This window comes from Salminus brasiliensis, chromosome 3 (assembly GCF_030463535.1).
Source record: "Salminus brasiliensis chromosome 3, fSalBra1.hap2, whole genome shotgun sequence".
In the NCBI taxonomy this organism is placed as follows: Eukaryota; Metazoa; Chordata; class Actinopteri; order Characiformes; family Bryconidae; genus Salminus; species Salminus brasiliensis.
Genome location: NC_132880.1, coordinates 9,284,279 through 9,310,497, shown reverse-complemented (window position 1 = coordinate 9,310,497; position 26,219 = coordinate 9,284,279). Strand labels below are relative to the sequence as shown.

Genomic DNA, 26,219 nt, shown 5'->3' with positions numbered 1-26,219 from the left:
AAATAAAATAAAAATGAGCAGTGCAGGATAGTAACACTAATAGTGGTATAGATGGTAGGCTGCTCTGCACTAAGAAATGCTTTTACTATTTACCAGGTTCCTTTTTTTCTTTCTTGACACGTGGCGTTTTGGGTTTGGCTCCAGGGTTTGGCAGACCAGACGGAGAGATGAGAGAATTGTCTCCTGTAGCACCATTAGAGTCCACCGGACCATCATCATCAAACTCCATCTTTACTGCCAGGTCTGCATCACTCTGAAAGACACATTTATACCTCAGCACAGGCAATAAAATGTACAGCAGTATAAAACCTCTTATAATTACATAAGTTTTAAGAATGAATTAATGAATAAAACTTAATTAATATTACTAAATAATTCATACACCATGAACCAAAGTATTGGGACACCAGCTCATCCATTATTTCTATAAGTCTCTGGGAAAAAGGCTACTAGATTTTGGAGCATTGTTGTGAGAATCTGATTGCTTTCTGCGGTAAAGAGTTGTTAGGTGTGAATGTGGCATGATTATTAATTAATATTGGATGGAGCACCATCATTCCAGAGAACACAGCTTCACTGCTCCACAGTTCAATGCCTAGCATTAGGCACAGAACCAACAGGTTCATATTTATCTGCTCCAGATAGTCCTACTCTAATGGCTATTGTCACTACACAAGTACTACAAGGACTAGACAAGCTACTTCAAGTAGCTGACTGCATTCATTAGAAGGGGTGTCTACAAACATTCAAACATATAGTGTAGCTGTTACTGTAAATAATATGTTTTAAATTAATAACTAAAACTCAAGCCTGCAGTTTTAAAGGGTTAATGGTTTTCCACAAATATCTGGAACAACTTTTTCATTAAATTGTGCTTTACTGCATGGCTACGGGTGCTCCCCTATTCCAAAGACCTCACCTTCTTTTTTTTAGTCATCTTCTTTGAAGCATCAGCCTTCATTGCCAGTGTGATTTGGGGCTCCACTCTGCGGCCGAAGGGAGAGGGCATTGTTTCCTCAAGGTGAATCTTCTTCACTTTCGGCTTGCCAACCTTTCCTTTGACCAGCTTCACACCCTTACCCTGGCTGGCATTTTCTCGCTCCTGCTCCTCTACCCGCTGCAACATGGGGAAACAGGCAAATGTTTTTTATACATACACATGTCATATATACATATATATATATATGATGAAAGGCAGTGTCAAATATTTCCTATTACATATAATAATATCATGAATTGTTTAATGAACTGTTCTGGTCTGAAGCATTATTTGTCATCAACATCAATACTTGTCATCAAGCTTATCACACTATTTATGACACAAACAGTTGTGAAGCACAGAAAAAGTGGTGTGAGCACTCACGTCCAGTTCCTCAATAAAGACAGCCAGGTCTTCTCTCCACAGATCTTCTGAACATTTCATCTGCAATTCATTCAGTTCGCCTTTCTGGAGATACACGAACATACAAGAACATCTTTTTAGTTCCATATTGAAACAAATGACATTTAACAAACTCTTTACTCTTAACAGTTTTGCACCATATAAAAATCTGGAATACTAGGTACAGTTGCAGTAAAAAAGCTACATATGCAGTCTTCATTCGTCACAGCCCTCCATGGTTCTGCTAAATACTCTGGGTCCCTATCTTCCATCCTAATCATAATGTCAATATTCTTTTTCTTTCTTTAAATTCTCTTTTAATGAATTATACACTTCTGATAAACCTTGATTCATGTGTGATATGTGCTGTGCCATGGGCTAGGACAGTGCAACATGTCAAATCTCAACACATCTTTCAATTATAAGCATTGTACAAAATCATTTATTATAAATAGAAATATTAATCTGTGACCAAGACATCTGATACATTTTCTGCAGTGATATACCTTCAGATCTCTCTGTTTGAGAAGCTCATCCACTTTCTCCTTAGTCAAGCACCAGAGAGGCATGTTGAGGATGTAGTTAAAGTTGGGCCCTGATGAGGAGCCAGAGTCTACTGAGCTATCACTCTCATTGCCATCACGATCCTCTTCTTCCAATGCCTGTGAAAGGGAAGGAACAGAAAAATGAGTTTTTTCTTACCTAATGTATCATAAGCAATCCACATCCGGAACATGTGTATGGCCTGAATGAATTTCATTGTAAAATGGATTAGCACATGAAATTGGAGGTTTCTTTCTGTTTTTGCGAATTGCAGAAATCCATTTGTTTCTCCTCTCCTCAGCTTTCATCAGTCTGTAAGGACAGCTCTGACTTCATGCTGAATCTGTTTGTACAGTCAATCGCAAAACAGTTCTTTCATGATATTGTGTTTAGCGGCATTCACACTCAACACTAATGCTGCCACTCAGTGGGTGTGGCTGCAGTGACTCCTGACACCTGTGACGTCTTCTGCATACCCTCTACTCCAATGTTCCACAGCTCAATCCTGGGGGACTTTATACTTTTCCAGCCTTCACCTGGCAGTAGGCATGCCAGTAGGTTCATGTTCATCTGCTCTACAGAGTCCTTTTCTATTTGCAAAACTTTTCTAGCTCGACTAAACGAGCCTTGTGTGTGCATTTACACATATATGTCAGCAACTTAAAGTAGCTGAATGCATCCATTAGAAGGGGTGTCTGTTAACAATTGGTCATTTAGCATATGGATATACAGTTTGTGTTTTTTTTTTAATTGTTTACCTTCTCCTGGGCTTTGTTCCAAGCTGCCACTGGGTCAGATTCATAGCCCCTCTGCACCAGCATCCGGATCAGTTCTCTCTTACTCTTGTTTTCTAAAATGAATTCAAATTGTTTAAACTTACAGTGTGCAAATCATATGTGCTCTGTACTGCTGCAAAACAGTGTTAGTTTGACACGATTGTTCTGAGTAGGTGAGACAAACATCTATAATGGCTTTGAAAAGCACTCCAAGGCTTGTGCGAGGGAAGCTTAAAGTGTGGGCACATCAAACCATTTTAACTCTGCACCAAAATGGGATTTAGGTCTATTAATCTCAATCCCTATCAGAGGCACTCGACACAGGAAAACGCTAAATAAAAAACAGGTCTTTAAATTCTGCTATATACTATAACAGTACTTCTAAATTAACAAAAATATGCCATTCCTCTCACCAATTGAAATCTTTCCTTCAATCTTCTCCAGTACAAATCGTGCTTGGTTGGAGAGTTTTGCTGACTCTGCGCCCAGGCTGCCGACGAGCCAGTCCTTCCTCAGCTTGTAATAGTGCAAACGCAGCTCAAAGAACTCCTTCAGAATATCCTGCACAGACTCGTACCGCTTCAGACAGCCCATGTGATCAAACAGCACCTAGAGCACAAAGCCACATAGACAAAGAAAGAGAGAGATAGAAAGGACACTTTAACTTTCAGACTTTGAGAAAACTTATTCCAGACTAAAAAGACTCACAGCACAGAGAGTGTAGTACAGATGAGTCAATAAGTCCATGCCAAAACAAATTTTAAAGGCATTATTTCCACTTGACTTGAACGCTTCCCACAAACAGTGCATCTGCAGGCTTCCTCAAGTTAAATATAAATTTAAGACCATGCTTTAAATGTAATAGCTGTAGTTTAACAGTGCTTTACTGACAGACTACTGTCTCTGAACTGTCACACCTTAAACACATAAAAATATAAAAACTGTAGCATCGGGGTGTAGCTACTTCTTTGCATTTTTCATACTTTAGCTCCATTCATAAAATGGTTTTCTGATTATTTTCATGCTAAAGGTGAGGTTTACACATATATTTGTAACACTAATCATCAAATAACTGGTAATGATTAAAGAATTACCAGCTTGTTTTACTGTGAAATGGGTGTGCCACATACACAGGCTTCCCAGTAGACGAGTAAGGTTTAACTTATCGCTGGGAAACCAGATATTGTGTAAGTAAATGCCTCAAATTAATACATAAAAATGAATATGACATTTTAAGATAGCTTAAAATAGCACTCCTTCAGTAACTGAAAGCAATCCTCCATTAAAACAGCAATGCATCTTAGCTTAGCATCTAGCTTAACTCATTAGCTTGAGGATGCTCTCACCATTGAGTTGCAGGTGAGAGAAGACTGCAGTTTAAAGACTTTGTGAAGACCTGCTGCCTCAGCCTGGGCAAGCTTTTCCTCAGTCATGCGGACCACAAACTTCACTGTGGCATCTGTGTGGTACTCCTTATAGTCTGTGATAAGCGCTGGAGTCTTCTCTGTGCCCTGCAACATGGGCTCCAACACTGATTCCTTATACGCCTGCATTAAAAAAAAACAGGTGGTCAAAAGCTTGATGTCAATATGATATTAACTAGCTATAAATCAGTTGATTTTTCTAAAACTTCTTTTGACCAACAGATTATTGAAACAATCTAGTTATAGTCTAATAGAACAACTTGAATGTGGGGGGGGAGTTTACATAAAATGTGATTTTCACATAAACAGTCAAAAAGACTTCTCAACACAAATCTACCAGCTCTTAACATTTATAAACACGTGACTACAATGATCCATATTAGTGATGTCCAAAGCAAAACAAAAATGTAGACATTTATTTTTCTACATTATTTAAATACAGTAGCTGCTATGTACATTACGTGAACATTTACATTTATCACACAAAACAAGTCTTTTGCTACAACATCATCACTGTGAGAGAAATGTTGCTAATTAACTGCTCTGACGGAATAAAACACCTGTTCATACCTGAGTCCAAGTGCGAATCGGAAGCTCTGTGATTTCAACGGTGTTCTTATCCAGAACAGAGATCTCACCACTGACCATATACTGGTTCTGCCCCAGTTCATGAATTACTCCTTTGAAATTCTTATAGCTGGGCAGCTGAGCAAGGACAAACAGAAAATGACAGAATATTCACAGTTGGTACACCAAACAGCAATCCACCTTGTACATTAAAGGTAAGGGATACATTACTAAGCTGTGTAAAACAGCCAGCAAATTGTCAGTTTGGAAACACAGCAGGCTTTTACCATTGGCAATTTTGAAAGAGCAAATGTCTATAAACTTTTGGACGCATATAGTAAAATGTTAACTGAGGCTTTTACCATAGGCAAAGGGTCCTGGTGGTCAAGCATGCGGTTGATGTTGTTGACAATTTCTCGTGGGTCATAATTGGAGATCTTGCAGGCCCATCCAGTACCAATACCCTCAGCCCCGTTGACCAGCACCATGGGGATGATGGGTATGTACCACTCCGGCTCCACCTTCTGGTTGTCATCATAAAGGAACTTCAGCAAGTTTGAGTCTACAGCGGGGAAAAGCAGTTTGGCTAGTGGGCTAAAGGAAAATGAGAGAGAGAGAGAAAGAGAGCGGTCATTAAAGTTTCCTTTTAAATCCATATGCATCAGTGCAACTATGTGTCTGTAACAACTGTAATTATATTGTAGACTGTATGTAGACTATAGTAAGCACACACACACAAACACACATATACAGACACACAAATGTGCAGAGACTGACTGACCTGAGCATGGTGAAAATGTAACGAGGGCTAGCTGCGTCTTTGCCTCCATTAATACGTGTTCCAAACTGACCAAGGGGCTGCAGGATGTTTATGTTGTTGCTGCCCACAAAGTTTTGGGCCAAGTTCACAATAGTCATCATCAGAGCTTGCTGTAGACAGAAAATATAATCAGTAATTCAGCTGTTGAGTTTTTGTAAAGCTCATAAAATCAACAGATTCTACAACATACTGTAAACTGTTTACTGTAGAGTAAAATAATCTAACCACTTCTTCACATGTCTAGATCACAATTAATGTTATTAACATCAGATGTTTTGTTTCAAACACAGCTCACCTCGCCATGATGGTACGCTGACATCTCTGCTACTGAGCCAGCCAACTGAGCCACCTTCACCTCCCTCTTATCATTTCTCTTCATACAGGTAAACAGCACCTTTCTTTGACCTGGCTTTAGACCTGCACACAGATAAACAGAACAAGTTACACCTGAAATTGTAGTAAATTGCATATTAGTAGACTGTATTATTATTAAATCTATTATTCTGAATTCTGATTCGAAAATACATGCACACAAAATATATCTATATCTAAGTTGATGGAAACTTAATAAAAAGGTCAATTTCTTCTGCCAAAGGCAGAACAGCAGTGTAATCACAGGAAGAGCAGAAATCAAATGTCAAAATGTCTAAAACTAAACTGCTAAAAAAAACATCCATAAAACACAGGAGACCCACCATCAACAAGGGACGGAATGGATCTCTCATTGTCGGAGTTGGAAAAGAGAATCAGCTCTTTGTTGATGAAGTCATTGTAGGACAAGTGGCGTGTTGAGGTGCCATAGAGGAATTGCTGCAACATGAAAATTACAGTTTGTTCACAAAATGAGTATATTTTCAGTAACCTTAAAGGCAGTGTTTAAAAAAACAAGCAACAGTATCAATACCCTGGTTATTACAAACTTGCTGTGTCTTGTGCTCACTGAAAGTGCTTTAGATATTATTCTTCACACTTGTGAATGTCATTTTCTCCCAGTCATCCATTTAGTATAGGTACAATAAAGGCAATTGACTGTTGAATGTAAATCTGAATGTGCCTCACCTCAGGCAGCCCGTGCATCCTTCTCTGGCGTCTGTCTTCCATGAAATTAGTCAGCCATTCTTTTCTGTCATCTGTCTTTTTCTTGCTGAAGGCCTGCACAGAAGAGAAAGGAGAGACACTAGTACCCCACAGCTCTGATTAGGCTTACATATTATTAATTAATTAGACCCTTTATTACATGAATAGACACTTTATTATAAGGCTGATGCAGACATGGTATTGGCGTTTTTTATAGGCTATACTATATTATACTATATAGTATTATAGAGTACTATAGAGTATACAGATATATTACTCTACTATTTCTGCTAGTAAAACCAATATTCAGTTCCCACATTGTAGCCAGAACGCCCACTTAATCACACAATGCCACCAGTGCTGTAAGGGCGAAGATTAGCAGGTGCTTACTGAAGCGACTGACTGGCATCACCACAGAGTAAACAGGGGGGTATCCTACCTACCCAAAGTGAGTGAGGCCAAATGTGCTTTCTCTGACTCCAGGTCATGGAAGGCTGTGGCATTACCATTACCATGTAAAATTAATTAAATTTAGACAAGCTATGCAAACCTACTTTAGCACAACCTCTGCTGTGCCTCCCTTTTTAAAATGTGTTTTATACTCATACATAATCCAATCCGAGTGTCTAATTAATGATTTTGATAAGAATCTTACATTAAAACACTGCAGCAAAATGATTTTACTTTTAATATATGCATGTCGGCATATACATACAATTAGTTTTGTTGTCAACAGATTACATTATCCTTTTATCCAAACTGTAAGAAGCATGTTAATCAGTACCCTGTTTATTTCTCTTGGTTTTTAATATGCTGTCACAGAATCGATTTACTAAAATGTGATCCTGAACAGGTTTAGATAAGGACATCCCTACTTGCAAGGCCACTTTATCCGCATGCTGCTTGTGTGCTAAATGTGAGTAAATGAGTGAAATAGAAGCTTTTAAACATTAATATAAATACTAACCAAAGTAATGGCAGCATCATCCTCTGTGCCTCCATACTTGAACATAATCCGATGCCTCTCCATGTCAGCAAAGTACTCCTTTGCTTCTTTGCTTGTGCTGGTACCCAAACCTACAGAATCACACCCACACATTCAACACAATTATGTATAGATCTGGAACAGCCAAGCGACTGCCATTTCAACATTTTCTTTTATATTTACTGAAAAAAACAAACCTTTGTAGTACTTTATGTGCCATGTTTTGTAATTCTCTGTTTGTTTCTTCCACTCTTCAAATTCTGGAATGCTGTAAAAGGGAATTTCCTGTTTGTTCTTGCTGGCCTGTGCACAGAGTAATCGTTATTTGACAAAAAGAACCATTAAATGTACAACACTTATTTTAGCCATTGCAATCATGTATGTGGAATGGGGTGTGTTTCAAATGACAGGCTGAGGTTCATACTTTGACGATAGGGGTGATGAACTCCTCCAAAAACGTGTGTTTCAACAGGGAAGGCCAGTTATGATGGAAGAAGTTGATAAGCAGCCCCTTAATGTGGGAACCGTCTTGATCCTAAGAACACCAAAATAGCATGATTACTACAGCAAAGAAAGCTTTGTGTTTTATAACAGAGATACAGGTTGAAAATGCATTTGCTTTTGCATAAAGAAAAAAAGAAAAGCAACTTAAAATGCCAAAAAATATAACCCACCTGATCAGTCATGATCATGATCTTGCCATAGCGTAGAGATTTAAGTGACTCCGGGTCATCATAGCTCTTCTTGTACTGCAAGCCCACAATCTTAATAATGTTGTTGATTTCTGCATTCTCCATGATCTACAAATAGAAGAGAAAATATCCATGCCATGTATGTGAACGTCAAAATCCCTGAAAGCGTGACATTATGCTGTCACAGATACATTATGTGTCTAAAAGTGTTCAATTGCACAACCACAGCTTTTTATAATTAAACAGGATGCTCTGAAACATCTCTCACTCATCAAGCCGAATGAATTTATCAAAATATATTTAATACCTTGACAATTAGCTGAATTTGCTGAGAACTATACATCCAACATTACTGATCACAAGAATGGTCTTTTGGCTGAATGCAACGAAACCCTTACAGCAATGTTTTAACTAGTGATGTCACAAGAACCATTACTTTAGTGCCAAGTCGATATCAAAATTAAAAAAAATATGGCGTATTGGTTTTCTACAATATCAAAGGTACGTGAGACTGCATCATCTGCCGTGGGCAGAATTATAACTCTGCATGTGTAGCCAACATCTGATGCAAAAGGGAGAAGATGAACGCTGTAATGTGCGTCAGTAAGTGCAGGTGAGGCAGCTGGTCCGCTGCGACTCATAACCTGAAATTTTACCGTTGTTGTTTGTGAATTGCATTCAGTAAGGCAAACATTCGCTTGTTTAGGCTAAAGCTGAAATGGCTCATAACCTGTGATATTGGCACGCTGTATGTGCAGCAAACTTTGTGGATTTTTAACATTAGAAGCACTGTGTTGGTTTCATATATTTATAGTGCAGTTCCGTTTGGTGGTAAAAACACTGCTGATTCTTTATACTTGAAAGCTGTTGTTGACATAATGAGCGCTAGATGGCACTTCATGGTTATATGCCACTGGACTTAAGACACTAGGAACCAGGTCGGTGCTCTTCTTGTTTTTAACAGGTTGCCTGTTTGCTGGGCACCACAATAGAAATGTTATGCCACCATAAATTTGATTTGGTTTGGTTTATTTTTTCTTATGGTATCAAAATGATTGTATGTATGGCATGGGTCCTGACTACCAAATTTCAGGGAATGGTGATATCCCTAGTAACAGCTAGCTCAAAGCCTTTACAGAAAAGAAGAGGCTGTAACTGCAGCAAAGGGAGGGGCAGGGGAAATTTCTATCATATCTAAAAAAAAAAAAAATTGAGAAGCAGGTATCTATAATCCTCCAGGGCCTCGGAGCTCACCTGTTTGTGTGTGGCTTCTCGAACGTTGAGGATTTTGCCTCTCAAGGGGAAGACACCGTAGCGGTCTCGTCCAATCACACCCAGTCCCGAAACAGCCAAGGATTTGGCCGAGTCTCCTTCAGTCAGAATCAGTGTGCACTCGGACGAGTGTTTTCCACCTTACAATAAGAGACAAGAACGTCAAACTTTCATTTTTAAAACTCATTTTCATGTCATGTAAAGCTATAACATAAAATAGAAATAATTCAATATTAAATAAGAATATTGCAACGTGATGCTAGTGATGGACTTGCTCAATGATAGGTGGGGTGGTGGAGTGTGAAGATGAAAGATGAAGCATGACATTAATAATTATTTTTTTCTGGCAGCTGGTGCATAGTGACTGGACACATTTAAGATGTCATGGCAATTTGACAGACGTTGCAATAGCAACAAGAATTATGTTTTTTCACATATTCAATCATATGCTGGATGATGATTAACAGGGACATGAACTTATAAAGAATTTTATTTTCAAATCAAGATTTCAATAGAAAAACGACAAATCATCCAGCCCTGTCTATCAGCACTCTTGCCCTTGGCATAAACACTGTGTGATCTCTTATATACAAGGCATGACAGATGAGAGATGATTCAAGAGGAGCTTCTAAGCTGTCTGAACCTACCAGCATCGTTGGCATCATCAAGTTTTGGGATGCCTTTGATCTTGCTGTGTTTGACCGAAGAGCACTTTTTATTCAGCTGTGTCTGAGCCTTGAACTTCACCCAGTTCAGAATGCTCTCCACAATGCCGCAGTTAGTGGCCTGAATGGAAATAAGAGACCTGCTTGATACTTTCATCGTTTGAACTTTGCATGGTAAAAATTTAATATTTTAACAGCATTAACAATGCACAGGTGAACAAAATACTAGAGGGTAAAAACAATAACTTTCCAATTTTATAAGTGGAGCAAACTAATAATCAAGACAGTCATGTTTCTTATAGCAGTGAAAACACAAAAATATGCAGAGCACTACTCTTACCGCTCGTATGAATTTTTCAGAGAGAGCACATTTAGAGCCAAAGCTTTTGGTCTGAAGTGTCATGTTCTCCTTGGTCTGAGAATCAAATGTCGGGTTCTCAATAAGAGCATTTACAAACACCCAGATGTGGTTCTTCACCTGAAATAAAAAAGCCCTGATTTGGTTATGGAGCTGTAGCTTCACTGGGGTATTAAAATGAGACACATCAATTAGAATATGAATGCTTAAAGGAGGGGATAACATGACAATAAACCAAAACATAGTGTTCTGTCATCAAATGCTTGAATTTTAGCGTTTTAGTCTTTACCTCACACAGTGAGGGGTGCTTTGGTCAGGTCACAGCTTACTGACTAAATTACTATATTTTAGGGAAGTGTATGCTGGGCACTTAAGCAGATGTTCAGTTCAGTTTTTGTATACATATTTACATAAATGTTTGTTGACAGGCAGAAACACCCTCAGTGAACACAATACAGCTCAAATAAAATATCAATAAGAAGTTTAAAAAATATATAAATAAGATATAATTATATATATATATATATATTATATAAGATAATTCTTTATAGTAAAACCTGACACTGTGAATTTCCCCACTGTGGGACTAATAAAGGACTATGTTATCTTATCTTATCTTAAATGAAAAGGCCAATTAGTGTTATCATTTTATGCAACTGATGTATCTACAAGTCTCGTAAATGACAAATTGTGTGCATTTGTAATAGTCGAGGACATACCTAATTAGGACATACCTAATTATTTTACAATAACAGTCACTGTAAAGAAATGTGATATTTACATAAACTGTGCTATAAATTGTGAAATGTATGTTTCAGCATCTTTGTTGACCCAGCGTTCCCCATCAAACCTGAAATGGTTTCACTGAGACGCCGGCTTTATTCTTCTTCTTCACCACCTCGATCAGTTTCGCCACAATTTGGTCCACAACGTAATCAATGTGCCTGCCACCCTGAGAGAGGCAAAAGTTCACATGAATTGAAACTTTAGAGGTAGCTTCAGCACCATCTAGTGACCAGAACACATGACAATCGTCACGGTCTGAGCATTAATATAAGAGCACCTGAATATGACTTGTAACGGTTAAACTGTCAGTAACATCTAAAAAAAAAAAAAAAAAACACCTCCTTCTAATTTCTGGAACTAGTAGTTTGCATAAAAATGCAGCCAGCTGCTTGTTGAAAGGCTATTATTATGATACAAGCGAGGTTAACAACCCTGCCAGCAGTGTCTGTGGCCAGGTGTTTTTGGATGTAACTGTGTTCACACCATATCCACTTCATTGCTGTATTAGTGTAACTGACTGACACTGCTAGGCCAATTGGACTAATAATACTCATATTCTAAATGTAAAACTAGTACATAACGATTAAATTAGACAAAACACACTACTTATTGTACTTATTACTTATTATAAGTGTAATCACCTCATTAATTAGATTAAAAGTGATTTAATTAGTATTTGTTGTCAGTGATTTACTGATGATCCTCTTCACTTTATATACAGATATTTACAGTGTCAAGAAATGAACCCAACACTGATTACAGTTCTCACAGTTGCAGATTTCTAATTAGATGTAAATTAAAGATCACATATCTGTAATCAGACCAACAATATAACTACCCTCTTTGGGGTGGACAGGCTTAATGTGGCGCTTCAGATACCTTGGTAGTGGCGATGCTGTTGACAAAGCTGATCTGCTGGAAGCCCTTCTCGCTCATGGTGAGACACACCTCCCAACGCTCATTCACAGACTCGTTTACCACTTTCAGAGCCACACCTGTCTCATCCAACTTGTCCTTCACATACAGATCAACATAGCTGCGGAAGCCATTCACCTGCAGCAAAACATCAGGTATTGCATATATAATTTTCAGTGAAACAACTACCCATATTGTTAAATTTAGCAAATGAATTGCAATTCTGCAATTATTACAATGGACACATGAAATTTGACCCGGGATGTCCAAATTGTTTCTATATACATAGACAAACTACACAGATCTAGATCTTTTAAAAAATGCAAGTGAAGATCAGCACACAGGATGTTTCATGTTTAAACCATCAAAACTCTAAAACACATGCAGGGGCATTTTAACCCATCAGTTGCTTGAAGGAAACGTCAAAACCACAGCAACACCAGCTGCCACTGACTTCCCCAAACATGCTGTTTACATACAACTACAACAAGTCTAGCTTCTTGTCATTGTGACAAGTTGTGATATTAATTCTAATGAGTTTAAGATCATTTGCCAAAGCCAGATTTGTCAAAGTATCAAAGGATAGCCCAACAGTGAGGACAGTTCATTATAGCTTATGCCACAGCAAGACAGACTGGTCTATCCTCATGTGACTCAGAGCCTCTGGATAGCCAAGATAAGCTGCAAACACTGATAAGGTGTTGATAATCATTGGCAGCATGCGGGAATTGGGCCAGCAAGATTACTGGCTACATTACTATATGTCACAGACAGATTAACCAAATAATTGAACAGAAAATATGCTGATGGCAAAACAAAGGACTGTTTATGTACTATAAATTATCCAAATCTACAACTTGCCTTATTATGAGTGACAAGAGGGCCTGACATGAAGCCCAACAATAAATGTTAAATTATAGATACATATACTGAGGTGTAGCTTACAGGCAGCTTCTTGCCGTTAAGAACGACTTTAACACCCTTGCAGGAGCCAGCCACGTCGTAGGCTCTGCGCGTCAGAAGAGCCACAATGTCTTTATCCAGTTTCTCCATCTTGAATTTGGCGAGGTCGGGCTGGAATGTAACGCAGGTGAAGTCGTCCCCGTCAAAGTGTTTGATCTTGGGATCGCTGGTTTTTGTCATGTTGTTCTGCCATGTCTTTTAAGGGAAGTGAGAAGCATGACATATCATCAGTTAGTGAATTAAATCTGTTTTTCTTATTATTATTACTGTTGTTATTATTATTAAACGAAGAACTTTTAGAGAGCAGAGTGGATTGGTCAATAGATTTTATGAAAGATTTATAGGTGTGAACGATACTGAATAGTAAGTAAGAAACTCAATATATTCTGACACTGCCATGACTTGATGAAAAACAGTTTAGATAGATTCACTAGACACACAGCTAATTTCAGCTAATTTCAGTTTAAACAGTCACAGCAACTTTTTTTTCATCCTCATATGACTGAAAAGCTTGGATGGACAAGATCAGTCAGACAGAAAGCTTATCTTGTGCACAATGTTGTACACTCAACTGTCAAATGAACTGTTCCTTGAAACCCCACATGAAATGTGTACCCAAAGCTGTTAAACTGAGGAGCCTGTGTGTTCAAAGCTTTATAATGCAGATCCACCACCTCTTACAGAGAAGTGCTTGAATTATGCAAACCCATTAAAACCTCTTATACAAATAAAAATCCTCAGTGCCTCCTTTCCAAGTACTTACCTACACTGGTCACAGAAAGCTCTATAAAATTGGTATGAAACAAATATTTCTGACATCCCATTTCATGCAGATGCTTGCAGTTAACTCAAACTGAGCAATGATTATTTCAGCTAAATCAAAGTTGTTGACAGTACCTGCTTAAAGCTGTGTTTGTACTCTTTGCAGGCCGTCTCCACTGTGAATTTAGTACTGAATATATTGCAGAGTTTAGCACCGTACCCATTCCTTCCACCTGGAGAGGACAGATAAGACATCAGAGTTGAAAGGGAAAAAACTGGATTGCCAGAGCAAAGCTGCAAAACTTCAAGTCATACTGCAGAAAGCACATAATGTATGTAACTGTGAAAATATATTTTACTTCTCACTTAGGCTGCACATAGCTCACATACAATGTAGCATATTCACATGAGGGCCTGAACCACACAAAAATAGTAAACAACACCAATACTTATTTTATTTAATAGCTAATTATAAATCTAAAAACATCTGATATCAGTCACTGTATTTTTCACTATATGATTATTCAACTGTTTTACTATGTTTTACTATGATGGTATGATGGTGGGGGTAAAAAGTGCTCTCTCGTGGCCCCGGCTGCTGAAGGCTAGCAGCATGACAGGGATTCAAACCAGCAATCCTCTGGTCAAGAATATAAACAATGTGAGTGGAGCAAACTTTTTTTATTTGCTGTTTTGCCGATTGTTTTTTAATGCTAAAGCGTAGGTTTGAATTCATTCAACAACATTCTTCCAAGATACGGCTTTGGTTAAGTTTCACAATTTCAGTCGGAATTGCTGCATTATGGTTACAAAGGTGTACTTCACATCACTTGAGCTTCCAAGTAACACAGCTGTCTGTCTGAGGTTTCACCCTACTGTCAGGACAGTGGTGATGCAACATACATAAAACCGCTCCCTCTACTTTTTATCATTACCAGTGGTATTGATATACTGGAAGGGCTCTTGTATACTGATCTACAATACAAAATTATATACAATTAAAAATGCTCACTGCTCATCACTGTTCTTACTCTCGAATTACTTATACATATGGGCACAGGTGTTTGATGTAGCTCTTTTAGTTACCTGTGACTTTTTTCTCATCGTCGTCATAGTTGCTGGACGTGAGCAAGTGTCCAAAGATCAGAGCTGGGACGTACATCTTCTCCTCTTTGTGCTCCACCACTGGGATTCCTTTGCCGTTATTCCACACAGAGATGGTGTTCGACTCCCTGGTAAAAACAAAACAACAGATGTAGAAGGCAAATTGTACCGTAAGTTTTGGTGGAGTTGAGCTGTTTTTTTCTATTTTTAGTCCATATACACTGGATGTTTCATTTACATTTACATTTACGGCATTTAGCAGACGCTCTTATCCAGAGCGACTTACAAAGTGCTTTGCTATTTACCCAAGAAAACCTTAGCTAGTTAGAATAGACTAATAATACAAAAGATACCTCCAAGCTTAGACATTACTAAACACAATACAATAAGGCGACCATAGAACTATTCGTCCAAGTACTCTCTGAAGAGGTGGGTTTTCAGTCTGCGTTTGAAGACAGCGAGCGACTCGGCCGTTCGGACACCCAGGGGCAGCTCGTTCCACCACTTTGGTGCCAGGACAGAAAAAAGCCTGGACGCTTGTCTTCCGCGGATTTTGAGGGATGGGGGGTCGAGCCGAGCCGTACTTGAAGCTCGAAGGGCTCTTGGTGCGGATCGGCTTTTGACCATTGCCATCAGATACGGAGGGGCTGGTCCAGTCTGGGCTTTGTAGGCCAGCGTCAGGGTTTTAAATCTGATGCGGGCAGCTACTGGAAGCCAGTGGAGAGAACGCAGCAGTGGAGTGACATGGCTAAATTTTGGGACATTGAAGACGACCCGTGCCGCTGCATTCTGGATGAGTTGCAGGGGCCTGCACATGTCTACAGTTATGCTGAAGGCAAAGTAGGGCCAGTTACAATTACGCATAATCGCTCGGTCAGAAATCTTTTAGATGATCACAACGGTTTAAGCTTAAACAATTTGTCCACTACAGGTTTGTATTTTGATAGTGGCATACAAAGATCAACAATGACAATTAAATTGTTAATCATAACTATTCATATAGCAATTAATCATCATCTGAAATATCATAGACTACATTATTTGTAGTCTAAATTCCTTACCACTTTAAAATGACAGGTTGTATTTTTTATTGCTTCAGATTGCTTCAGGAAGTCAGGGCAGTATAAATGAGATGGTGTATGGATGTGGATAACAGGCGGGTGTGTGTGTGTGTGTGTGATGGGGGTGTGTGGGGGGAACGTGTGTGAGGGTGGGAGAGAGAAGGACATGGGCCTGTTTGAGCAGTCGGCTGAAACTCGCTGGAGGTGAAGCGAATGTGAAATGAGCTGCCTGCGTGCCAGACATGCTCTCATTAGGACACTCCCAGCTACATCAGCCTCCCCCTGACCCGTCTCTCCTCCACCACACTCTTCTTTTATTCACTCCATCTCCTTTTTTTTTCTCCTCCACTGAGCTTCTCCTTCAAATCACCCTCTCCTTTGACTGATAATAAATTCCTCCATTAAATTCTTCTAATCTTTATACTCACACTTTTCTCCCCCACCTCCCACCCTCTGTTATTCCCTCACTCCACCTATCTCTTCTCTTCCTTTTATTAGTTCCCTTTTCTTCTCTCCATGCACCATGTTCATCCTGTTAAATCTCACTGCCCTGTAAACAACACACACGCACACATCCCTTCAGCAATATCAAGCGCTAATGACACAGACACCACATGTTAAAACACTGTGTATGTTTACATGTACACAGTTATGTAGAAATTAGCCAATCGTTTATTTAACACATTTATAAGCACCCTGGCCTAGCAAGAAACCTCAAGGTCTACACAAGTCACCCAATAATTGCAGTTCCTAAATACATACAAGCAAGTGAGATGTTCTGCAGCAGTTTTTTTAAATGACTCATTGTACTGACAAATACACTGTATGACAATGTAAGACAATGTTTATTGTCTCCCCTCCTAATGAATGCCTTCACCTTGTCTAGTTCCTGTAGAAAAGCACTGCCAATAGAATAGGACTCTCTGGAGCAGATTAACAGGGACCATGCCTATTGGTACTATGCCTAATGTCAGGCATGGGCTTTAAAGGGGTATAAATCCCCCTGGCACTGAGCTGTGAAGAAGTGGAACTGTGTTCTCTGTAAAGATGGTGCTCCATCCAATACTTTTGGGAAGTTGGGGAGTTGGGAGATAGGGTAGGGTACTGATTGGCCCTGCCCTCAGAAACACTCCTGTCACTAAAAGCAATCAAATTCTCATAGCAATGCTCTAAAGACTTACCTGGGCAGTAGAGACACTCCAAAAAAAGCAAGAGAAACTATTTTAATACCCTTGATTTCAGAAGAAGCAATGAGTGTGACAATTGGTCACGATTGGTCTATATTTACCTGCAGCTACATGTAACAATTGCTTCCCACCACCAACCAACACAGCCCAAAGGCTTATTCACACCACAAAAAAGTGGGTCCAAATGCACCTAGACCAATTTTAAAAAACAGTTACGTAAAGTCGCTGTACTCACCCCCCCCCCCCTTATTCATGCACCTCTATATTTTCTTTAATCTCCACATTTTCATAGTCAGCATGCTGCTTGTCATAAAAGCTTTTGTGTTCTGCTACGAACAAGATGATTTGTTCTGCCACCGTCCTGATGATCTGCAACTATGACAGCGGAGCTATGATTGGTCAGCCTAATTTTAACGCACCTGAACACAGAAAAAGAGCAGGCTCTAACTAAAAAATCACTGTGAAAATTGCAGCGTAGCAGTCTGTCAGTTTAGAACCGTGTTGGTGTGAAATATATCATTGATATATGTGTTTTCCAAACGTGATGTGCATTTTTTTGCCCAGAAAAGGCTTTAACAATGCCCAAACACCCAAATCCTGGGCTTTCAAATGAGTGGATCAAATATTCTGAAAGACCAAAAAGCACTGATTTAAAACCAATTATTAAATCAATCCCACACACAGTTATAGCCTGTTGGAGACAGCAGAGGGACTAAACAGCGTCTAGTAAAACAATGTCTTCTTAGGGCAACTGAATTCCATTGAATGAGTTGAAATGAAAAGAGTGCATTTGACCATATAGGTTATAATGGCTATTTATTAGTCCTGGTAAATGAGTAAATGGTGTGTATTAATGTTAACACAGTTGCATGATTACAGAGGTGTTTAATTTCATCCCACCTTCAGACATTTACACTGCCACGGTCCTACAGCTTAGGCCTACCTAAAACCTACCAGCCACAACATCCCAACCACAGCAGACTCCTGTGTGTCCCCAGCATCCTCTTGGAAAACCAAACTATGGTCACCCTACTGTAAAGTTAACTGCTGCCTAGCCAGTAACCAGTGCCAAAATCAGATACGTGTTGTATTACTACTGTGCGTGCCTTAATTAAGTACCAGGGCAATGCACACAATAAAGAAATATTATCAAAGACAATGCTGCAGCAGAAATACTGCTTCCAGCCTTCTCCAAGCACACCGAAGCAGCAGGAAACCCTTGCAAAACATCATGAAGAGCTCCAGGGACTCATGCACCAGAATTACGAAGATGGCGCAGGATCATTGGGCTATTTCTGTGCATTCTCATAGCTCCCCGCTGCTGAAAGGGTTATGACCAAGCCGCTGAAATGACAACGCATTCCCTTAATAAGCCACTGTGGCACAGCGAGCTGTCATCATTTTTTATTTAGCATGAGAGCATAGAGAATAGACCAGCAGGCCATGGAGATGACTCATTAAGTGGGCGCACATTGGCTTATGGACATTTAAGAGTGAATAGGCGGGAATTCCTTCACGTTTTGACAGCATTGTAGAAAAGGGGCTGCTTGCCCTGTACTCACGGATCGATGGTGATTTTGATGGAGGACATGCTCTTGTCCCTTTGCTTGTTATCAGCTGCATTAACTGTAAGGAGGAGAGGAAAAAAAGAAAGTATTACAAAATGCCCAGCTATGAATAAGCCACTTCATTAACCCTATCAAATCTATATCTTAGATATATCTTACCTATATATCAATATCTTGTAGCAGGCTATTTGTATTTAACTCTAGTAACTTTAACTATTTAAAATCACCTTTTCCAAGAGTGTGCATGGCTATGTTAGTCATTTCATAATTGGTCAGTGGATTTGTTGGATGTACTGCAATATATATACAGTCATGCCCGAAAGTATTCATACCCCTGGCAAAGTTTGACTTAAATTTACTTTTATTTAACCAGAAATTATATTTTTGCCTGGAAATGACACAGGCATCTCCCAGGAGATAACACGATGATGTACAAGAGGCATCATTGTGGGAAAAAATATTTCTCAGCTTTTATACACATTTGAACAAAAAGTGGAATGTCCAAAATTATTCATACCCTTCTCAATAATTAATAGAAAAGCCTTTATTGGCTATTACAGCAATCAAACGCTTCCTGTAATTGCTGACCAGCTTTTTGCATGTCTCCACTGGTATTTTTGCCCATTCATCTTTAGTGATGAGCTCCAACTCTTTGAGGTTCGAGGGTCTCCTTGCCATCACCCTGATCTTTAGCTCCCTCCACAGATTCTCAATTGGATTCAAGTCAGGACTCTGGCTGGGCCACTGCAAAACATTAATGTTTTTGTCTGCTAACCATTTCTTCACCACTTTGGCTGTGTGTTTTGGGTCGTTGTCGTGCTGAAATGTCCACCGGTTCCCAAGGCCAAGTTTCTCTGCAGACTGCCTGATGTTGTTGTTGAGAATCTTGATGTATTGCTCTTTTTTCATGGTGCCATTTACTGCGATCAAGTTCCCTGGTCCATTGGCTGAAAAACACCCCCAAAACATTAGGTTTCCACCACCATGTTTGACAGTGGGGATGGTGTTCTTAGGGTTGAAGGCTTCTCCTTTTTTACGCCAAATGGTGCACACATCATTGTGGCCAAACAATTAAATTTTTGTTTCATCTGACCATAAAACAGAACACCAGAAGTCTTCTTCTTTGTCCAGATGAGCATTTGCAAAGGTCAAGCGGGCTTTTGTGTGCCTTTTCTGGAGAAGTGGTGTCCTCCTTGGCCTGCGTCCGTGGAACCCAGCAGTGTGCAGTGTCCATTGAACTGTCTGCCTTGAGATGTCGCCACCAGCAGAGTCCAGATTCACCAGGATGGCCTTGGTGGTGATCCTTGGATTTTTCTTCACCTCTCTCACTATTCTCCTGGCCAGCACAGGTGTCACTTTTGGCTTCCGACCACATCTTCTGAGATTTTCCACAGTGCGGAACTTCTTGTATTTTTTAATAATACTTTGCACTGTAGCCACTGGAACTTGAAAACATTTTGATATGGCTTTATAGCCCTTTCCTGACTTGTGAGCGGCCACAATGCACAGCCGCAGGTCCTTAGTGAGCTCCTTTGTCTTAGCCATGACTGTCCACAAACCAACTGCAGAGCTGCTGTTTTTCTCCTGTTGAGTTGATTAAAACAGCTGTTCCCAATGAATCAGGGTAATTAGGATGCTTTAAAACAGCTTGGACTATTTGGAATGGTATAGAACTTTGGATTTTCCCATATACTGTGACAGTTTTCAAAGGGTATGAATAATTTTGGACATGCCACTTTTTGTTCAAATGTGTATAAAAGCTGAGAAATACTTTTTCCCACAATGATGCCTCTTGTACATCATCGTGTTATCTCCTGGGAGATGCCTGTGTCGTTTCAAGGCAAAAATATAACTTCTGGTTAAATAAAAGTAAATTTAAGTCAAACTTTGCCAGGGGTATGAATACTTTCGGGCATGACTGTATATATATACATATATATTTTGCAGTGCATTTTACATATATATATATTCATTCCCCAAAAAGATGGAGACTTAGAAAGCCTATTATTTGTCAGCTCCATCATAACATCCTGAGTGACACATTCAAATGGAAGGAAGCTTCAGTGTAATGGAATATACTGGTTTAGTAATTACTCATGGAAAATAACTTCTTTAGGAGGACAAAATATGCTACTTTCAGCTAAACCAAGACACAAAGGTATACTTGTAAAACGCTCTGAGCAAAGCCGTACATTCATCATGAACAGGCTGCAGTCTAAATCTGCTAGGCAATCTCGTCATTTTAACATCTGATGTAATGGAGGAGCAAAGCAACAAGACCAAAACCAGATATATAAAATGAATTACAGGCAGAAAGCCTGCTCTGCTAGCACGAAAGAGGTAACATGGGAAAAAAGTACCAGATATCAACTTACCGAGAATTTCATCAAAGATTTTATACAGTCCAGGAACATAAGTGATCTCCCGCAAATTCATTCCAATCTCTTCATCGAAAACCCACATTTGCTGGAAATAAGACAGAAGTAAGTACAGCTCAAGCTGAGTGCACACAGAAAATTTGTTGGGATTCACTCACTGATAGAGCAGTTTAACATCCATTCAGACATGTGGCATAACAAGCAGACTATGTAAATACCCATCACAATGCAATCAATTCTATTATGGTTGCTTTACAGGAACCCATTTAGTCGTTAGCTCCTGTTCATGATCAGAAGAGAAATCTTGAAAGCTGTCATGATTAAGGATTTCAATACAGTGCTAAAAAAAATAAGCAAGTGAAACAGGGTCTGGAATATGGACGTCTGGTGTATAGGAATGTAAAACATCATCAACCCAAATGATAATTCAAGGGTGCACATTCTACATTTTTTTCCTTTTATTTTTCCAGAAGTCGATTTAAAACATCTGTGTGATTTTACGTACAAAAACAGTCATGATTTATCTATACATGGCTATTTTAACCTCTCTTTATAACCTACAACTAAACAAGTTATTTTAGTTACTTTATCCTTAACAAAAATGCAAAACATGCTGGCTTAAGGTCCAACATGCGCTCTATAAGTTTATCTCCATTTGCCATGTCCATCCTCAGAGAACATTATAGACAGAATTTCATGATGTCTTTCTACTAAATTCTAATAATAATCAGTCTAATAATTTTAGTCCTACACAGTTACACACCTATGTGACCAGATGTTTCATTTAAAAATATAAGTAAAAGCACCATATTTAGTCCAAGAACACACACATCTATCACAAATCCTCTGCAATATACTACATACTTTCAACACAATTTTTCTGAAAAGAAATAAAATCAGACTACTGCTCTCTTTGACCATTTGGACCCATGCTGTGAATGGAGCATAGTCATGAGATCACATTCAGGTATTAAACTCACTCGTCCTGTGGTGATTTTATTTTACTAATCCAATTGGAAACGGGTTTTAGGTTATGTATCTGGAGTGTACATGCTGTGCAGTGAACGGTACATTTTAAAACACCAGCAATGTTTAAATACCACATAAACCTCACATAAGTGAGCACAAGCTCTTAAAAAAAAAAGCAGTCTCATGCTTTTGCCAAAACCTGATGGTGTATCGAGTCCTTGTATAGGTAAATGAGACAATTTCCACTCCTGACATGAGCTAACCCTCACCTGAGTGACCGGCTCCACTGAGCCAATGTAAGTGTCTGGGCGGAGTAAGATGTGCTCAAGCTGAGTTTTCTTCTGGTAAACACGCTCAACAGACATTTTCTTGGAGCTCTCCTTCTTGGGCGGCTCGCTCTTCCCGCCTTCGCTCTTGCCGTTCGCCTCCTCTTTCTTGGCAGCATTGTTCTTATCAAAGAGGGTCTGTTGTTAGACATATTGGCACAACTTATGTTAAAAAATGTCACAGCGACTGAAAAACGGGTGACTAAATCAAGACTCTATGAGGTCAGGTGAAGTTTGCATTCTGCCAGAATTCGGTTTTCTGTCCTGAAAGAAACACCTCAATGTACGACTGACTGACTGAGCAGACACTTACTCCCCATTCTGTGTTTACTGTTTTAACTTAAAGACGTAAAATACAGTTAATTAAATCAGTTAATATATTATTTTAAGATCAATAAAATCATAACTTTGAGGCAAGGTCACTTCATTTTATTTATTTTTTAGTTAACTTTGCAACATATAATGCAATGTCACACAAAAACATTGCATCTCCAGAAGTGCCACTTTACAAGTAAAGGAAAAACTGTTTATAACTTTTAATGGAAGTCCATGTTAAAAGATTTTATTCCAAGTTATTTTAGAGCATTTATATTGGTCCATTTATCTTGAAACAAAAAACAAACTGAAAAAAAAGTTTTGCGTGACAGCAATAACATTTAATAGTCCACCAAAGTATTGCTTGTCGTTTTTTCCACAGATGTCCAAATTTCTTTTTAAAGTTAACTGAGTTTGACTGACGTAGACATTGAACATGTTCAGTTTATGAACATGTTTGAAATAAATAAATAATACCTGCTGAAATCTTCTCAAATATGCATACATACACTATATGGACAAAAGTATTGGGACACCTGCTCGTTCATTGTTCCTCTTATGTCCAGGCAAGACTTTCTATTAGATTTTTCATCAACAAGAACATTAGTGAGGTCAGGATGTTGAATGATCGCTACCCCACATTACCTCCCCAACTTATCCCAAACGTATTGCATGGAGCACCATTAGTCCAGAGGACACAGCTCAATGCTGAGGGGGTTTATGCCCCTCTAGACCATGCCATGGTATTGCATGGTGCAAATAAGTTTATGTTTATCTGCTCCAGAGAGTCCTACTCTATTAGCAATACCTATCTACAGAGACTAGACAAGCTGTGAGTGTGTGTGTGTGTGCATTGGCACATCTATTTCAGCAATGGGTGCAACTTAAACTCGCTGAACCCATTCATTAGGAGGGGTGTCCACAAACATTTGAACATATAGTGTATCTACTATGTGTATTTACTATGTGTAAGTGTAATTACTCTAAGTATAGTATTAGTATTATTCCTACACTTAAACATTTAACATGTGCCTTCATTTTAGCACGGCGTGACATTTCTGTGAACACTGCACCAGCATCGCAGTGAGGTAAACAGGAGCCAACGACGTTGACCACTCAGCAGCAGAAAACCAGTCAACTTCTGAAATCAAGGATATTAACAGGGAGCTTGTCCCCCTCTACTGTAGCAACTGCCACTGCCCTTCTGGAAAGCCGTTTTGCACTAGATTTTGGAACACTGCTGTGAGGATTTGCTTGCATTTAGCCACAATGATGCTGGTTCATCAATTCTGGCCCTCCGGGTCATCCCACAAGTACTGGATGAAGCTCCACACGCACTTGATGACGCAGGCGCTTTATAGTCCTCTGGCCGACACTTGGCATTGAACGTGGGCAGCTGCTCCCATAGTGTTTATCTATGGAGATTATACAAGCTGTGCGTCAGCCTGTCTCAGCAATGGGAGCAACTTAAAAAGAGACAAAGTCATCATGAGATGGGATGTCTGACACTTTTGGACATGCCAAAGTTGATGAAGGAGCACAGGAGCCTGTCTAGGTATTATCTCTTATTCCAGCAGAGTGATAAACACAGAGGTTCCTCCACAGCTCTGCAGCTGTATTACTGTGACCCTGTCTATAATACACTGGCTATTACACTATTAACACATTCTCGCATCATGTAAAGAAAAACAATGTGCAAGAACTGAGTAATAACATCTTTTTTTAAGTGAACTGTTGACCAAAAGCTATGATATGACTGACACAACTTAGCTAGCGATGGCTTCATCATCTAAAGTTGGATGAAGCTCCAGAGCCTTTGGGATGAGTTGGAGTGATCCAGGGCTAGTCTTTCAACATCAGTACCTGACCCCAGTACCTGATGCTCTTGTGGCTAAATGCAATCAAACCATCAAAGCAATGTCACAACACATCGTGCAAACCCTTCCCCGATGAGTAGAGGCTTTTACTGCAATCTGGAAAGAAGAGAAATCTGATGAACTGATGTCTGCAAACTTTTGGACTTTTGGAGTCCGCCGCAGCTCGCCGGTGTGAACGGTCCGCAGCGAACTTCAGATTAGGTCGTGGACTTGTCCCCGTTTATTACTATTTAATGCACTGAGTGGTCGCCCCCGGAGCAGCCAACGCCATGTCTTTCCACATCTTAGACCTCTGGAACTTACTTCCCATTGATCCACATTAAAAAAGCGTATCGAAAAACGCTGGAGAAGAACCTCAAAATCACAGCGAAACAAAAGGGCTGTCGGACGCTCGCTTTGTTAGCTGTAGTGAACGGCACGGTAAACGTCCCCAGCACCCGACGAGAACACGACTAAACGATGGGTCTGTAGCTAGCTATATTTTATCAGAGGTAACGTTTAACTAGCTAGCATAGCTACACGACGCCTGATATCCTAAACCTGCTCAGCATTTTTCTCCGGAGTTTTAACGCACTTCACGAACTCTCTCTCTCCCTCTCCCTCTCTGACCGTTTGAGCAACTAACTAGCAACGGCAGGCTAGCTAGCCAGCCAGCTAGCGAACAACCAGCCTGGCTACGCCTGCTAGCTAGCGAGCTTAGCGCGCATTTCCTGAGGGGGAAACGATAGCGCTGAAAATAATAGCTAACACAAACCCTGTGTGAAAGACCGTATAGCTACTTTATAAAGCATTTATTACGAGAGGAGTACAGGTTTATTACTCACCACCCAGGTCAGACCCCCGCTTCCTGCAGCACCGTTGGACATTTTCCTATTGTGTCTTCCAAGGCTGGTGTGATGTTAAAAAATTATCAGTCCTCATAAAAAAAAAATTCCATAAATTCAGCTATCGCATCAAACGCTGCTTCCCACGCGAACCGTGCAGTGTCGGCGAGGTCCGTAACATCAATCGTGGCTTGTATTTCCGAGGAGGGAATTACATCGAGGCGGTTTGCCCGGAGAGCCGAGTGATATTTCGGCTATTGTTAAAATCGACAGGCGCTTACCGCACAAGGCCTGGATGCCTTACTACTACTACAAGCTACTACAACTAAGTCAGGGCACTTCTTTACCGGCTACTAAGTGTTTCTGTACAAAAACAACTATTATTTTTTCCGCAACATCCTAATAAAGTAACGACAGAAAATATACTCAGCTGGAATATTTGTTTTCATGTGCAGCGTTGGATTATTGCCACATTCCTGGATTTTCATTCAGAAACAATAAACAGAGCCGCTACGTCCGTCCGGCTTCGTTGACGAGCCCCAAAGCTCCTGCCGACCAATAGGAACGGGGGAAATCCTAGGCGCCGCAGAACGGACCAATAGAAAACCAGAAAGCCCACGCTGC

At 39.7% G+C, this 26,219-nt stretch overlaps 1 protein-coding gene across 7 annotated transcripts in view; it reads right to left on the bottom strand.

The window, feature by feature from the left end:
* top2b (DNA topoisomerase II beta) overlaps positions 1 to 26,127 on the bottom strand; it is a 31,999-nt gene extending 5,872 nt beyond the window's left edge. For 2 of the 7 annotated variants that reach the window (XM_072675384.1, XM_072675385.1), the window contains exons 1-29: positions 25,596 to 26,127; positions 22,523 to 22,717; positions 21,282 to 21,372; positions 18,901 to 18,964; positions 15,073 to 15,218; positions 14,122 to 14,219; positions 13,207 to 13,419; positions 12,226 to 12,399; positions 11,411 to 11,512; positions 10,543 to 10,680; positions 10,185 to 10,323; positions 9,520 to 9,677; positions 8,248 to 8,373; positions 7,998 to 8,108; positions 7,771 to 7,876; positions 7,556 to 7,665; positions 6,571 to 6,663; positions 6,207 to 6,321; positions 5,807 to 5,928; positions 5,473 to 5,621; positions 5,054 to 5,285; positions 4,695 to 4,829; positions 4,047 to 4,247; positions 3,114 to 3,309; positions 2,683 to 2,774; positions 1,888 to 2,043; positions 1,364 to 1,447; positions 920 to 1,117; positions 94 to 253 (exon numbers count right to left, since the gene is read on the bottom strand). In XM_072675384.1, coding sequence (XP_072531485.1) covers positions 94 to 253; positions 920 to 1,117; positions 1,364 to 1,447; positions 1,888 to 2,043; positions 2,683 to 2,774; positions 3,114 to 3,309; positions 4,047 to 4,247; positions 4,695 to 4,829; positions 5,054 to 5,285; positions 5,473 to 5,621; positions 5,807 to 5,928; positions 6,207 to 6,321; positions 6,571 to 6,663; positions 7,556 to 7,665; positions 7,771 to 7,876; positions 7,998 to 8,108; positions 8,248 to 8,373; positions 9,520 to 9,677; positions 10,185 to 10,323; positions 10,543 to 10,680; positions 11,411 to 11,512; positions 12,226 to 12,399; positions 13,207 to 13,419; positions 14,122 to 14,219; positions 15,073 to 15,218; positions 18,901 to 18,964; positions 21,282 to 21,372; positions 22,523 to 22,717; positions 25,596 to 25,637 — 3,946 coding nt within the window. In that variant the 5' untranslated portion in view covers positions 25,638 to 26,127. The remainder of the gene's footprint in view (positions 1 to 93; positions 254 to 919; positions 1,118 to 1,363; positions 1,448 to 1,887; positions 2,044 to 2,682; positions 2,775 to 3,113; positions 3,310 to 4,046; positions 4,248 to 4,694; positions 4,830 to 5,053; positions 5,286 to 5,472; positions 5,622 to 5,806; positions 5,929 to 6,206; positions 6,322 to 6,570; positions 6,664 to 7,555; positions 7,666 to 7,770; positions 7,877 to 7,997; positions 8,109 to 8,247; positions 8,374 to 9,519; positions 9,678 to 10,184; positions 10,324 to 10,542; positions 10,681 to 11,410; positions 11,513 to 12,225; positions 12,400 to 13,206; positions 13,420 to 14,121; positions 14,220 to 15,072; positions 15,219 to 18,900; positions 18,965 to 21,281; positions 21,373 to 22,522; positions 22,718 to 25,595) is intronic. The other 5 variants (XM_072675386.1, XM_072675389.1, XM_072675382.1 and 2 more) reach the window with 3 other exon arrangements.
* Between the last annotated feature and the right edge of the window lie 92 nt (positions 26,128 to 26,219).